The sequence below is a fragment of the Pungitius pungitius genome, chromosome 9 (assembly GCF_949316345.1).
Source record: "Pungitius pungitius chromosome 9, fPunPun2.1, whole genome shotgun sequence".
NCBI classification, from domain to species: domain Eukaryota; kingdom Metazoa; phylum Chordata; class Actinopteri; order Perciformes; family Gasterosteidae; genus Pungitius; species Pungitius pungitius.
This window is the reverse complement of record NC_084908.1, coordinates 21,440,503-21,456,392: the sequence shown is the minus strand read 5'-3', so window position 1 is coordinate 21,456,392 and position 15,890 is coordinate 21,440,503. Positions and strand designations below refer to the sequence as shown.

The window sequence follows — 15,890 nt, the reverse complement described above, 5'->3', positions numbered from 1 at the left end:
GTCACACAAGGGGACTTTATGAGTCTATAGATGATTAGAACCCCTCCTCTCTGTAGTGGAGGGGCTTTATGAATATAGATATGAGTCTATAGATAATTCTCCTGGACGTTTTGTTGTAAAAATGTTTTCTCTTCTCCTTATGTTTATTGTTTTTATTGTTAAATAATCTGCTGATAATCGAACATCAAACCTCACATTCTAAATAATACCGAAATACTCCCACACCACTTCTCCATTCTCTTCATTGGTTACCAGTGGCTTCCCGCATCCAGTTCAAAGCATTGGTACTGACGTACCACGCTGTGAATGGATCGGGACCAGTCTACATCCAGGACATGGTGAAACCCTACATCCCAACCCGCACACTCCGTTCTGCATCTGCCAAACTGCTTGTTCCTCCCTCACTGAGAGAAAAGCACTCGGTGAGATCGCGACTCTTTGCTGTCCTGCTCCCAGATGGTGAAATGAGCTCTCTGATGACATCAGGACCACAGAGAGCCTCTACGTCTTCAAACTAAAGACACACCTCTTTAGACTCTACCTCGACTAAAACACTAGCAAACCGTAGCACTAACAAATGATAGCACTTAAATTGTACTTATAATGGCACTTTTCTATAACATGTTTTGAAACTGCTTATTTGATGAAAAATGTACTTTCTTGTTACTTGTTCTTCTGAGTTTGTATCTCTATGTGGAAATGCACTTATTGTACGTCGCTTTGGATAAAAGCGTCAGCTAAATGACATGTCATGTAATGTAATGCCACAGAAATGAGCACTTGATTATGTAACAAGACGGCTTCTCGATCAATGGGTTTGCACTAATTGCACTAGTTTGTGTGCACATGAGAAGTTGTAATAATAAAAATAACTCACTATTTGTATCAAAGGTCACGTAATAAAATAAAGCGTGTTCATGGTCATTTATTGCTTTGCAGTTTGTGTTACAATGTTTGCATCCGTCCACATGAGCAGATTCAAACAGATTTATTTGACCCTGTGATGAGGAAACATTGAGCTCCTTGTTGTTCCTCCAGCTATCTAACAAGACACCAAAGAAGAAGAGCAAACGTGTCCCAGAAGAACCTGTCTGTGCTGACCTCCAGGACCAGGTCTCAGGGACCAGATGAGGGCGACCTTCTCCCTCCGTATGTCAGGGAACCCACAGGAAGTGAACATGGCAGCTTCCTGCCCAACTTTAAAACATTCACCTCTGCTCCTGACGAGCTACTAATTAATACAGCACCAATGTCTACAGCTACCATGTGACCACCAATAAGGTCAGCTGAGCGGATTGTTGAATGCTTCTGTTGCATCATGGGAACAATCAGAGCTCTTCCTCTTTGGGATTAACATGGCACAGTTACAGGAAAACACTATATATATATATATATATATAGTGTTATATACATATATAAATATACATATATATATCCGAGATCTTTTTAGATATAGATATACCTCTATTAAAAGCATCCAAATATAAACTCATAACACATTAAACATCTCATGAATAATGAAACATGAATAAAAAGCCTTAATGAAGACGGGTTGCCAGGTTGGCCTGAACCAACATTTAGTTTTCGCTGACAGTAATCTTACAATTAAAATAAAACTTAAGGAGGATCTGCTGAATCCAAAGCATCAGCAGATCCTCCTCCTGGACCTCAGGATACCAGGAAGCCGAACCAGAGACCAGGGAGAAGAACCAGAGACTTCTAGAAGAACAGTTCTTCTTGTTGACTTTCAGAGACTCCATAGTTCTTTAACCCACAAGAAGCTCTTCTTCACGCAGTCACAGTCTGGTGTGTCGGCTGCTTTTGCCGGTGGTTCGCATCAGGCCTCTGAGGTGGTGGCCTCCTCTGATGAACGGATGAGAAGAATCCCGTTGGTCTGGTCCGTCGGCTCGGCAACTCGAGACTTATAGTTCTGAAGACAGGGACGAGGACAGAGAGAAGAGAAGATGAGGCCTCAGAGGAAAGCAGGAGCACCAGGAGCACGAGGAAGAGGAGGATGGTGAGGTGAAACAGAAAGTAAAGAAGAGGTGTTCGTGTTCATTCAGTCTGACACAGATCGCAGAAGATCCAACATTTATACATTTATTTATTCATGGTTTTAAGAAGACAACACCAGTGCATGATGGGACGCAGAGTTTCATCGAACAGCACCTGGCGGCGGCGGCCAATCAAAGACAAGCTCATTCTGCTGTCTGATTGGCTGTAATAGCGACTACAAACGCTTAAAAAAACTGAGCCTGAACAGAGCAAGTTGGCCCAAAATCAATGTCCCCCAATAGCCCCCCAATGTCATCCCATAGCCCCCAATAGCCCCCTAATGTCACCCCATAGCCCTCAATGTCACCCCATAGCCCCCAATAGCCCCCCAATGTCACCCCATAGCCCCCAATAGCCCCCCAATGTCATCCCATAGCCCTCAATGTCCCCCCATACACCCCAATGTCACCCCATAGCCCCCAATGTCCCCCCATAGCCCCCCAATGTCCCCCCATAGCCCCCAATGTCACCCCATAGCCCTCAATGTCACCCCATAGCCCCCAATAGCCCCCCAATGTCACCCCATAGCCCCCAATAGCCCCCCAATGTCATCCCATAGCCCTCAATGTCCCCCCATACACCCCAATGTCACCCCATAGCCCCCAATGTCCCCCCATAGCCCCCCAATGTCCCCCCATAGCCCCCAATGTCACCCCATAGCCCTCAATGTCACCCCATAGCCCCCAATAGCCCCCCAATGTCACCCCATAGCCCTCAATGTCCCGCCCATAGCACCCCCCCCCCCCCCGAGCCATCAATATCAAAATATATAAACATTCAGTTTATGGCGAATAGAAACTATAAAAGACGACGATTTGGACTTTTTAGACCGATTCATGGAGACCAGCAGATTCATTTCATCGTGCGTCAGCCGGTCGTCGTGGTAACCGTTCTCGTCCCTATGGCCTCACTGCCGTCACTCAGTACCTCTTGCTCCATGGTGTGGAAGCGGACCCCTGAGCTGTCGGGGGGGTCGCCGTGGCGACGGCAGACGTAGCACAGGATGTCCTTGAAGGTCCGCCGCATGTCTTTGTCCCGGAAGGAGTAGATGACCGGGTTCACCAGAGAGTTGCACTCTGCCAGAACCAGGAAGTACTTCTCAAACCGCAGCACGCTTTCATCGTAGCCCACGCCATCCAGCAGCAGGATGACCAGGCCGGGGGTCCAGCACAGCACGAAGCAGCCTGGGGGGGTCAGTGTGTGGGTCAGATCAGAACTGTTCTTTCTACATTACATGGCTCGCATTTAGCGACACTTTTGTCCAAAGCGACTTACAATTAGTGCATTTCAAAGGATTTTCTTAAGGTAACCTCGGTTCTGTTTCCATCTTCGTTCGGCGGGTCACTACAGAATCGCTTCAGCGACCAACTAAAGAAGCTCCAATGACACCAGGTCGAACTGTGGTGGGGGCTCGTTTTTTAAGTAAACAACTAAATCAATGACCCCGAAAACAACCGTGGCTACCCAAACTAACAGTGAGTTAGCTCGTTAGCGTGTTAGCTCGTTAGCGTGTTAGCTTTTTTTGTCTGCTAGTGTTGCCACCAGAGGCTCGACAGACTGCAATTTTATATGTTGTTATATCGTTTTCTGATCTAACGTAACTTTCGTCGGATTTTCCAAAACCAAAACCCCTCCAAACAGACACATTGGAGGGGTTAAAGAGAGTTTGTGGGTTATTCATTGTTATAAAGTTATAACCATCACTCATTCTCTGGGCGCTTTGTGATGACGTGTAAAAATAAAATCTGCCGCCTGCTGAAGAGCAACGTCAGTTATGACGTAACACCGGTACCGTAGGGAGACCTTATACCGGTACACCGTTTGGACCGGTATACCGTGCAGCCCTAGCCTCCACCTCCGTAGGCACAAAAGCCGGGTCGGGCCGCATACAGACCCCGGTGAGCCTGGTGAGGAACGGCCAACGGATAAAGCCTGCCGCCCAACGCGTGGACGCTATCAGGACGTTTAAACGTTATTAACGTGTCCTCGCACCCTCTTTGGACTCCAGAACCAGCGCTCAACTTCAAGTTTAGAGGATCCCTTGGTGGGGCTCTTACTCTTAAACGGGCTGGGCCAGCACCTGCTCATTCTTTCCCCCCTGTAGCATCCTGGGCTGCTGGCCTTTGTTTGCCCAATTCAGACGCGGCTCGTTTGCAGACCTCATATAAGTTCAGATGCACTGGGGGGGTCAGGGATGCTTGACAGGAAATGTGGAGTCATCTCCACATCTTCCATGTCGTCCATGTCCAGGAGACGCCCTCTGCGTCCTCGAAAAGTGGAGGCATTTCGTGGGTTTAGTTTAGTGCAGCGTTCAGGAATATTTGTGTGAATATGGCCGGCGCTGTTAGTAAAGACTCTGGCTGGTTGAGAGATCATCTGAGACGGATTACGAGGATCAATCAATGGAACTATCTTCGGTTTCATTGGACATCGCAAACTAAAGAAATATCACCATTCTGTTACACATTAAGAGTTTGTCCTTAATGGAATTTCCCCCCCCATACATTACTTTTACTTTTATACTGTAAGTAGTTTTGAAACCAGTACTTTTATACTTTTACTCAAGTAAAAAGCTTATGTTGATACTTCAGCCTCTACAAAAGTCTTTTTAAACCTTGGAGCTTCCTTAGTTGGTCCCATATTGACACTCAAAACAACAAGAAAGTGCAATTTCATCAAATAAATGGACAACGTGTTATAGATAAGTACTTGTTTAAGTCCAGTTTAAAGTCTTTGTCAGTGTTTTAGTGTGTCTTTAGTCTGGAGATGTGAAGGCTCTCTGTGGTCCTCAATCCACCATTTAGGAGCAGGACAGCAAAGAGTCGGGATCTAGTTGAGATCTTATTAACATTCAGGGGAACAGACAACAGAAGCCTCTCTTCTGACCTCATGGGCACCAAAGGGGTTCTACTCATTGAGTAGAACCCGGCCTCTATGGGGAGGGGGGGGGGGCTGTAAGAGAGAAGAATGTGAAGAGCTGAGGGCGAGTCGGGAGGTTTAGTCTGAACGATCGCGTTTCATTAACACAACACGCACAATCAGGAGGCTCAGGAATGTTTCAACATGTTCAGACCAGTTTTCTTCTTGAAAAGTTCTTGAGCCTTTAAGGTTTCTTTTCATCAAACCTGCAGCTTCTAGGATTTGACAATCGGTATTATTATTATTCACATCACTACATTTGGCTAACGAATGTAAAAAATTACTTAACTAATAATATAATATTTAACATGTTTATCAACTAGGGCTGCAACAATGACTCGATTATTAAAAGTGTAGACAACAAATTTCATCATCGATTCGTTGTGACGTCCCTCACTGGAAAAAACTAAAATAAGAGACGAGCCGACGTAGAGGAACGAGCAGCCAGCAGCAGGCGTTGAGTCACATGACGCAGGCAAAGACGTCTGTTGGAGTCAAGTTGTCCGAGGTGTGCGCGCATTTCACATTGAATAAACTAAAAAAGTCAACGTAACACGTGACCCGTGTCCCGTTTTGACGTGAGGAACGTGAGGAGCCTCCTGTTTACTCGTCATCTAGCTAGCGTTAGCTCGCTAATAACAGCAGCAAAGCAGTTGGAAACACTAAAGACACGTTTATTTACTCGCCTTCTTTGGACCATTAATTTTTCTTGTAAATAATTTGTCCTTCGTCCCATGTTGGTTATTGTTGACAAATATATTTGTATGTGTTGTACTTTGTAATGCTGTCATGTACAGTAGTGTAGTGCACATCTACTGTGGGTTGTACGGTAGTGTAGTGCACATCTACTGTGGGTTATACGGTAGTCTAGTGCACATCTACTGTGGGTTACACGGTAGTGTAGTGCACATCTACTGTGGGTTATACGGTAGTCTAGTGCACATCTACTGTGGGTTATACGGTAATGTAGTGCACATCTACTGTGGGTTATACGGTAGTGTAGTGCACATCTACTGTGGGTTATACGGTAGTCTAGTGCACATCTACTGTGGGTTACACGGTAGTGTAGTGCACATCTACTGTGGGTTATACGGTAGTGTAGTGCACATCTACTGTGGGTTATACGGTAGTCTAGTGCACATCTACTGTGGGTTATACGGTAGTGTAGTGCACATCTACTGTGGGTTATACGGTAATGTAGTGCACATCTACTGTGGGTTATACGGTAGTGTAGTGCACATCTACTGTGGGTTATACGGTAGTCTAGTGCACATCTACTGTGGGTTACACGGTAGTGTAGTGCACATCTACTGTGGGTTATACGGTAGTCTAGTGCACATCTACTGTGGGTTACACGGTAGTGTAGTGCACATCTACTGTGGGTTATACGGTAGTCTAGTGCACATCTACTGTGGGTTATACGGTAATGTAGTGCACATCTACTGTGGGTTATACGGTAGTGTAGTGCACATCTACTGTGGGTTATACGGTAGTCTAGTGCACATCTACTGTGGGTTATACGGTATTGTAGTGCACATCTACTGTGGGTTATACGGTAGTTGATGCCTGTAAAGGGAGACACACGGTGATCCATTAAACTAAGAAGCCTCTAATGCATTTATTTACATGTTATTACCATTTTGAATTCATCTCATAGCACTTGGTTATTTTTTATCTATATTTAGATGTGTATAAATGTAATTAACTTGAACTACAATGATAGTAATAATTTAATGAATAAGCTTCAAGTAAACGTTGGTGTGTTTCAGAGTGTCAGTGTAGTAAAATATAGTTTAGTTCTGACGTTAAAACAAATCCTGTTAAATTATTCTTTATTTTTTAGTAATTAATCTTATGTTCAAGGAGCAAACCACATATTTCAAATTTATTGTTAGCAAAAATCAGCATGTAGCCCCGCCCTAAAGCATCCAGCATGTGTGTGTGTATCTGCCTCCTCACCCAGGATCATAGAGACGGTCTTCATCAGGTTGAAGACAGTCTCGCGGTGTCTCCTCTGGCTCGTGTGCTGGGACATCTGCTGGCTCTTGTGCCTGACGTAGAGGAAGATGCGGGTGTAGACGGCCACCATGATGGAGAAGGTCAGCAGGTTGAGGACGCCCCAGAACACCAGGTAGCTGCGGCTGTACATGGGCGCCATGGTGGAGCAGTTGTCCAGGTTGCACAGGCAGTTCCAGCCCATGGTAGGTATAAGGCCCATGACGATGGCCACCAGCCAGATGAGCACCATGACGATGAAGACGCGGCGCGTGCTCATCTTGCTGTGCAGCGTCATGTTGAAGATGGTCTGGTGGCGCTCAACGGCCACGGCCAGCAGGTTGAGGACGGAGGCCGTCAGGCTGGTGTCGATCAGGCCCTGGCGCACGAACCACCGGTCCTTGGTCAGCTTGATGGTCCAGGGCCCGGTGTGGAACATCAGGTGGAGGTAAGAGACGCCTGCAGGGGGGCCAGGTGTAAATAAAGACTTATCCTCCCACATCATGTCACATTGTAAACAACAGCAACAGGATGAGGAGCTGGTAATGTTAGCAGCACCGCTAACAGCTGACAGCTAATGGCTAGGGGAGGTTCCCTTCAGTAACACTGTGATGCGTTCAGGCTCTGCTCGGTGAAAACGAGTGTTGGCTGAAGGTAAATCAACACCAAAGCATTTTATCATCAGACGGGAAAAAAAACATGAATGGTCTTCTTTGTGAAAGTCGTCCGATGACATCACACCGATGCTTGAACTGTGTCATCAAACACCAGGTCACATGACTTCCTGCTGGTTTCATCTCCCAAATGCTGCTGCTGTTTCTCAACATATTCACTGATCGAATCTCCATAAAAAACAACGACCACTCGATCACATCTGTTGTCCAGATGTGGCGCTACATGACTCAGACAACAAACATCTCAGCTGTGTTAGAGGCACAGTACACATTACCTCCTCTACGTCAACCAGTCTCAGTCCTGATCCTCTCTGTCAGGGGGGTCCAAACTATGGCCCACGGGCCAACCGCGGCCCGCCATCCATTTTGAATTGGCCCATATCAAAGTATAAGAATATAACTGTATTGCACTTCTTAGTTGAACACAGTTGTGAAAACTCAACATAATTCAGGCATGAGGGCTTCACCAGAGAATCTCAAGCGTTCCTCTCTGATGACGATGCAGAATACAGGGACCTGCTCTAAGATCAGATCACTGACCCTTCATGGTTGGCAGACCCAGCGTTTTTAGATGATCTCAGTGATCATCTCAACAGCGTGAACAAGAGACTACAGGCAGAGCAGCTGTATGCGCACATGAAGCGCTGCGTGCAAAGCTCCATCTCTTCGAATCCCAACTGTGAAACTTCAATGTAGCGCACTTCCAAAGATCAAGCTACGTCAACCAGTCTCAACTTAGACCTGATCCTCTACGTCAACCAGTCTCAACTTAGAGCTGATCCTCTACGTCAACCAGTCTCAACTTAGACTTGATCCTCTACGTCAACCAGTCTCAACTTAGACCTGATCCTCTACGTCAACCAGTCTCAACTTAGAGCTGATCCTCTACGTCAACCAGTCTCAACTTAGAGCTGAACCTCTACGTCAACCAGTCTCAACTTAGACCTGATCCTCTACGTCAACCAGTCTCAACTTAGACCTGATCCTCTACGTCAACCAGTCTCAACTTAGACCTGACCCTCTACGTCAACCAGTCTCAACTTAGACTTGATCCTCTACGTCAACCAGTCTCAACTTAGAGCTGATCCTCTACGTCAACTAGTCTCAACTTAGACCTGATCCTCTACGTCAACCAGTCTCAACTTAGACCTGACCCTCTACGTCAACCAGTCTCAACTTAGACTTGATCCTCTACGTCAACCAGTCTCAACTTAGAGCTGATCCTCTACGTCAACCAGTCTCAACTTAGACCTGACCCTCTACGTCAACCAGTCTCAACTTAGACCTGACCCTCTACGTCAACCAGTCTCAACTTAGACCTGATCCTCTACGTCAACCAGTCTCAACTTAGACCTGATCCTCTACGTCAACCAGTCTCAACTTAGACCTGACCCTCTACGTCAACCAGTCTCAACTTAGACTTGATCCTCTACGTCAACCAGTCTCAACTTAGAGCTGATCCTCTACGTCAACCAGTCTCAACTTAGACCTGACCCTCTACGTCAACCAGTCTCAACTTAGACTTGATCCTCTACGTCAACCAGTCTCAACTTAGAGCTGATCCTCTACGTCAACTAGTCTCAACTTAGAGCTGATCCTCTACGTCAACCAGTCTCAACTCAGACCTGATCCTCTACGTCAACCAGTCTCAACTCAGACCTGATCCTCTACGTCAACCAGTCTCAACTTAGACCTGATCCTCTACGTCAACCAGTCTCAACTTAGACCTGATCCTCTACGTCAACCAGTCTCAACTAAGACCTGATCCTCTACGTCAACCAGTCTCAACTTAGACCTGATCCTCTACGTCATCCAGTCTCACGTTAGACCTGATCCTCTACGTCATCCAGTCTCACGTTAGACCTGATCCTCTACGTCATCCAGTCTCACGTTAGACCTGATCCTCTACGTCAACCAGTCTCAACTTAGTCCTCTACAGGAACCAGTCTAAGCTCAGTCCTGATCCTACCTGAAAAGAGGTCTGCCACAGCCAGGTTCCCCAGCAGGTAGTAGATGGGGAAGTGAAAGCGTCGGTTCTTCATAATGGCGGCGATGACTAGGAGGTTGGAGAAGATGACGATGAAGGACACCGTCATGCCCAAGGTCACGATGACGTAGTCGCGGTCCCGCCAGTGGTCGCTAATGTTCTTGCCGCTGAACTCGTAGAAGAACCTGACTGAGCGGGTGTCGTTGCAGCCGTCCTCGTCCACGCCGTCCTTGTCCATGTCGGGGATCAGAGCGCCGTTGGAGAACGGGAGGAAGGGTCTAGGTTGTCATCGGCCTCTCTGGTGGGGAGGAGGTAGGTGGGACCATCAGACGTGGGGAGCGCCCCCCCCCCCTTTGGTCTTAGATCCTTGAGTCTCTGAGGAAACATAAGTTGGTTAAGGACATCGGGAACCATCGCTAGGCCACGATAGCTGAATCCTGGGATATTTCTAGGTGGACCTTCCTCCCTTATTCCTTAACCTCGTATCGTGACATTAGCATCGACACGTTAGCATTGTATTGGTGAAGTTAGCATATTGTGACGTGGTGTTAGCATATTTTCACGCGACATAAGCATTATGACGTTAGCATATTGTGGAGTATATAGCATATAGTGGCGTTAGCATGGTATTATGACGTTAGCATATTGTGGAGTATATAGCATATGGTGGCGTTAGCATGGTATTATGGCGTTAGCATATTGTGGAGTATATAGCATATGGTGGCGTTAGCATGGTATTATGGCGTTAGCATATTGTGGAGTATATAGTGGCGTTAGCATGGTATTATGGCGTTATTATGGTAATGACCTCTTTATTTCCCACTTTACTTATAATCATCCTGACTCTCTCCTGCAGAATGTTTTTCGTTCATCCTTCTCAGTGAAACCGATTTGTGGCTCGATCTCAACCGAGCGCGTCCCAACAGGACCTTGGACTGTAATGTCACTCGTAAAAGCTCCACACCAACCGCTCAACGGGACTCACACTTCCTGCTTTTTCCCTGAGACACACCTATTGCACAATCCAGCTATGTAACTCAATCCACACGCACACACACACACACACACACACACACGAGGGAGGGACTCACTGAGCAAAACCACCAGCAGAAGAATGTGGAGACACTGAGGGAAGGTCAGAGAGGAGACAAGGAAATATGAATGAGGAACACACTGCGTTGAGGGTGTATTAAAACAAGAATAAAATGTCATGACAGTAATACATCATATTGTTATTCTAAATATCACAATATAAATATGACAAACAATAATAATAATGGTACTACAAATTATAAAACCGTATGAGTAATATAATGCTAATGATTATACCAAAACTAAATGAATAATAAAGAGAATAATTTAAAATGTGAAACATTTATAATGTAGTAATAATGAGAAAAATGCAAAAACAATAATGCAGTTTCCCCAAGGTTTATGGTAGTAACAGCATTATTATTATCATCATCAATAATCATCTTTCCCAAAAAGTTTAAATATTATCGTGACAAATAAGAGACAACAATAATTAGAATATAAAATGTCCCATTTATAATGGCCATAATATGAAATGGGTCATCGTCTGAACATCAGAGGATTCAAATGCTTCAGATGAGTTTCTACATCTCTGGTTTAAACAAAGTAACATCTAGAACATTCAGATAGAAGGTTCTCTATCTCTTTATATAAATATAACTTTATCATTCATACAAAACCATTTTACATCACATTACATGTCATTTAGCTGAGGCTTTTATCCAAAGTGCATTTCAACCATAAGGAAACAACTCATGACTCAAGAGAGCAGATGTGAGATGGAGGAAGCAGATCGACCCCGGAGGTGGACATCACGCATTATGAAACGCATATCTCACAGCACGAGGTCCTTCAGCTTTAATCTTCATTTAAAGAGGAAGGGTAACAGGCCATTTAGACCAATTAAACAACCACTCGCTCTACGCGGGTCGTGATCACACCGAATGTGTATTACTATATGAATACATTACTGTAATAAAAGGGCTATTACACACACCGAAGGTGTATTACTATATGAATACATTACTGTAATAAAGGGGCTATTACACACACCGAAGGTGTATTACTATATGAATACATTACTGTAATAAAGGGGCTATTACACACACCGAAGGTGTATTACTATATGTATACATTACTGTAATAAAGGGGCTATTACACACACCGAAGGTGTATTACTATATGAATACATTACTGTAATAAAAGGGCTATTACACAAATCGAATGTGTATTACTATATGAATACATTACTGTAATAAAGGGGCTATTACACACACCGAAGGTGTATTACTATATGAATACTGTAATAAAGGGGCTATTACACACACCAAAGGTGTATTACTATATGAATACATTACTGTAATAAAGGGGCTATTACACACACCGAAGGTGTATTACTATATGAATACATTACTGTAATAAAGGGGCTATTACACACACCGAAGGTGTATTACTATATGTATACATTACTGTAATAAAGGGGCTATTACACACACCGAAGGTGTATTACTATATGAATACATTACTGTAATAAAAGGGCTATTACACAAATCGAATGTGTATTACTATATGAATACATTACTGTAATAAAGGGGCTATTACACACACCGAAGGTGTATTACTATATGAATACTGTAATAAAGGGGCTATTACACACACCAAAGGTGTATTACTATATGAATACATTACTGTAATAAAGGGGCTATTACACACACCGAAGGTGTATTACTATATGAATACATTACAGTAATAAAAGGGCTATTACACACAGAAGGTGTATTACTATATGAATACATTACAGTAATAAAAGGGCTATTACACACAGAAGGTGTATTACTATATGAATACATTACTGAATAAAAGGGCCATTACACACATAAAATGTTATATTACTATATGAATACATTACTGAATAAAAGGGCCATTACACACAGAATGTGTATTACTATATGAACATATTACTGTAATAAAAGGGCTATTACACACACACATCATGTTAAATTACTATAATGTTATATTACTATATGAATACATTACTGTAATAAGAGGGTTATTACATACACACACCGGTGGATCTCTAAACTGTGATATCATTGATATACAGCTTTTCGATATATTAGTTTTTCGTGTCATAGGAGAAGTCCTGCCTCGTGGGGCAGAGACCCCTGACCTCTGATTCCAGCTGACATTCAGAAGTGACGCACATATCATTACAATTAAAGACGATCAACTCTAGATCCAACGAGGTGTCAAACACCACAGAAGAAGACTGAGCACGCTCATTGATTAATAATAATAATACTAATAGATCATTGTTCATCTGACATTTGGTGAAAACTAGATGTTTACGAGTTATCTTCATATTCAGACGTTTCCGTTTCACACATTGCAGATAAAACTTATTATTATTTAAGAATGAACTCATGAGAAATGAAAAGAAGTCCTTTATATCTCTAAGAAATCAGATTTTAAGTGAACCAAAGAAACCAGAAAGGGATCTGAAGGAGAACCTGATGATGATGATGATGAAGAAGATGAAGGTGATGTCCAGCTGTTCTGCGTCGTTGATTGGCTGATTGAAACTAAAAGGTTTTCAGCTGAATGTATTTGTGTATTTGTACAAGGATCAAGAAGTACACTGAAGGAAAGAGGACTCAGATTACACAGGAAACCAAAACACCCGCCACACCTGCGCAGTAAAACGTGAACGCACAGGTGAGCCCCGAAGCGGGTTCTCGAGGACAGACGGGTTCCGGGGGACAGACGGGTTCTAGAGGACAGACGGGTTCTGGGGGACAGACGGGTTCTAGAGGAGCCCCACACGCGCCTCTCGATGAACTCGACTCACCTTTGTTCTTCTGAGGTTTCTCGCGTGCGTTAAGGCGGGCTTCCGGTAGATCCGGGTTCCGGTTCGAGTTGAGAAGAAATTAGCGGCTCGGGTCCGGTCGGGGCTCCATTCCTCCGGTGCTTCTTCCCTCTTCTGTTCGACCTCTCACCTGCGATCGGGTCCTCCGTCGCTTCCGGTCTACTTTGGGCGGGTTGTTACCTGAGCGGAGTGATCTGCTGCGAGAGCGCGGAAAGGCGCGGCTCGGTCCTCCTCCGCTGTGACACTGAGCATCAGGAGGAGGAGGAGGAGCTGCTGCTGCGGCCCCTCCTCCTCCTCCTTCCGATGCTCTTCCTCCTCCACGTGCTCCACCTGCCCCTCCTCTTCACCCCCCGCACCTCCTCACCCTCTTGCGTCTGCTCGTCTATCTCCTCCTCCTGCTCCTCCTCCTCCTCCTGCTCCTCCTGAACAATCCCATGCACATCACAACTTCAGAGGCCTCAGAGTGCGTCAGTCGTACGCACGTGACCTCCTGTGACCTTTGACCCCCACGGCAGCAACAGAAGGAAGGAACCTCAGGGAGGGTCTTCTCCCAGGACGGAATAAAGGAATCTATGAATATATTTATTGTACAGGATAAAGTTCTATATTATACTATAAGTGTGATAAACAGAAAGACTTTATTTGAAGTATTTTGATACTTTTTTAAAGAATGTTGGAAGAGTTCCCAGAGCATCAACCTCCAGGAGCAGCTTTGTTGACCTCTGAGCAGGTCATGTGACTCTTTGTTTCCACCACAAACATCCTGGACCTCATCGTACATCATTATTCTACGTTAGTGCAGTACAACATGTACCTCTGAGGTGTAGTATAGTATAAAGTACAACATGTACCTCTGAGGTGTAGTACAGTATAAAGTAGAACATGTACCTCTGAGGTGTAGTACAGTATAAAGTAGAACATGTACCTCTGAGGTGTAGTACAGTATAAAGTACAACATGTACCTCTGAGGTGTAGTACAGTATAAAGTACAACATGTACCTCTAAGGTGTAGTACAGTATAAAGTAGAACATGTACCTCTGAGGTGTAGTACAGTATAAAGTACAACATGTACCTCTGAGGTGTAGTACAGTATAAAGTACAACATGTACCTCTGAGGTGTAGTACAGTATAAAGTACAACATGTACCTCTGAGGTGTAGTACAGTATAAAGTAGAACATGTACCTCTGAGGTGTAGTACAGTATAAAGTACAACATGTACCTCTGAGGTGTAGTATAGTATAAAGTACAACATGTACCTCTGAGGTGTAGTACAGTATAAAGTAGAACATGTACCTCTGAGGTGTAGTACAGTATAAAGTAGAACATGTACCTCTGAGGTGTAGTACAGTATAAAGTAGAACATGTACCTCTAAGGTGTAGTACAGTATAAAGTACAACATGTACCTCTAAGGTGTAGTATAGTATAAAGTAGAACATGTACCTCTGAGGTGTAGTATAGTATAAAGTACAACATGTACCTCTGAGGTGTAGTACAGTATAAAGTAGAACATGTACCTCTGAGGTGTAGTACAGTATAAAGTACAACATGTACCTCTGAGGTGTAGTACAGTATAAAGTAGAACATGTACCTCTGAGGTGTAGTACAGTATAAAGTAGAACATGTACCTCTGAGGTGTAGTACAGTATAAAGTAGAACATGTACCTCTGAGGTGTAGTACAGTATAAAGTACAACATGTACCTCTGAGGTGTAGTACAGTATAAAGTACAACATGTACCTCTGAGGTGTAGTACAGTATAAAGTAGAACATGTACCTCTGAGGTGTAGTATAGTATAAAGTACAACATGTACCTCTGAGGTGTAGTGCAGTATAAAGTACAACATGTACCTCTGAGGTGTAGTATAGTATAAAGTACAACATGTACCTCTAAGGTGTAGTACAGTATAAAGTACAACATGTACCTCTAAGGTGTAGTATAGTATAAAGTAGAACATGTACCTCTGAGGTGTAGTATAGTATAAAGTACAACATGTACCTCTGAGGTGTAGTGCAGTATAAAGTAGAACATGTACCTCTGAGGTGTAGTACAGTATAAAGTAGGACATGTACCTCTGAGGTGTAGTACAGTATAAAGTAGAACATGTACCTCTGAGGTGTAGTACAGTATAAAGTACAACATGTACCTCTGAGGTGTAGTACAGTATAAAGTAGAACATGTACCTCTGAGGTGTAGTACAGTATAAAGTACAACATGTACCTCTGAGGTGTAGTGCAGTATAAAGTAGAACATGTACCTCTGAGGTGTAGTACAGTATAAAGTAGGACATGTACCTCTGAGGTGTAGTACAGTATAAAGTAGAACATGTACCTCTGAGGTGTAGTACAGTATAAAGTACAAC

The 15,890-nt window shown here is 44.0% G+C and overlaps 1 protein-coding gene across 2 annotated transcripts; it reads right to left on the bottom strand.

The window, feature by feature from the left end:
• Nucleotides 1-910: 910 nt before the first annotated feature.
• lpar2b (lysophosphatidic acid receptor 2b) lies at nt 911-13,783 on the bottom strand. 2 transcript variants are annotated; one of them, XM_037472688.2, is made up of 6 exons: nt 13,511-13,783; nt 10,722-10,755; nt 9,613-10,005; nt 6,934-7,428; nt 2,983-3,239; nt 911-1,930 (listed from the first exon to the last, which is right to left on the bottom strand). In XM_037472688.2, exons 3-6 carry the CDS (start codon nt 9,866-9,868, stop codon nt 1,838-1,840), a joined length of 1,101 nt encoding a protein of 366 aa, XP_037328585.2. In that variant the 5' UTR covers nt 9,869-10,005; nt 10,722-10,755; nt 13,511-13,783; the 3' UTR covers nt 911-1,837. The 2 variants fall into 2 exon arrangements, with proteins under 2 accessions (XP_037328585.2, XP_037328586.2); XM_037472689.2 differs by lacking the exon at nt 10,722-10,755.
• Nucleotides 13,784-15,890: the final 2,107 nt, after the last annotated feature.

Bases quoted from the DNA above. Each gene is read 5' to 3' on its own strand.
- lpar2b (XM_037472688.2), bottom strand. From the start codon at position 9,868: ATGGACAAGGACGGCGTGGACGAGGACGGCTGCAACGACACCCGCTCA. The intron at 7,429-9,612 runs GTAGGATCAGGA...GCCCCCCTGCAG, and splicing joins TGTGGCAGACCTCTTTTCAG to GCGTCTCTTACCTCCACCTG. The intron at 1,931-2,982 runs GTACTGAGTGAC...CCCTGTCTTCAG, and splicing joins TCCACACCATGGAGCAAGAG to AACTATAAGTCTCGAGTTGC.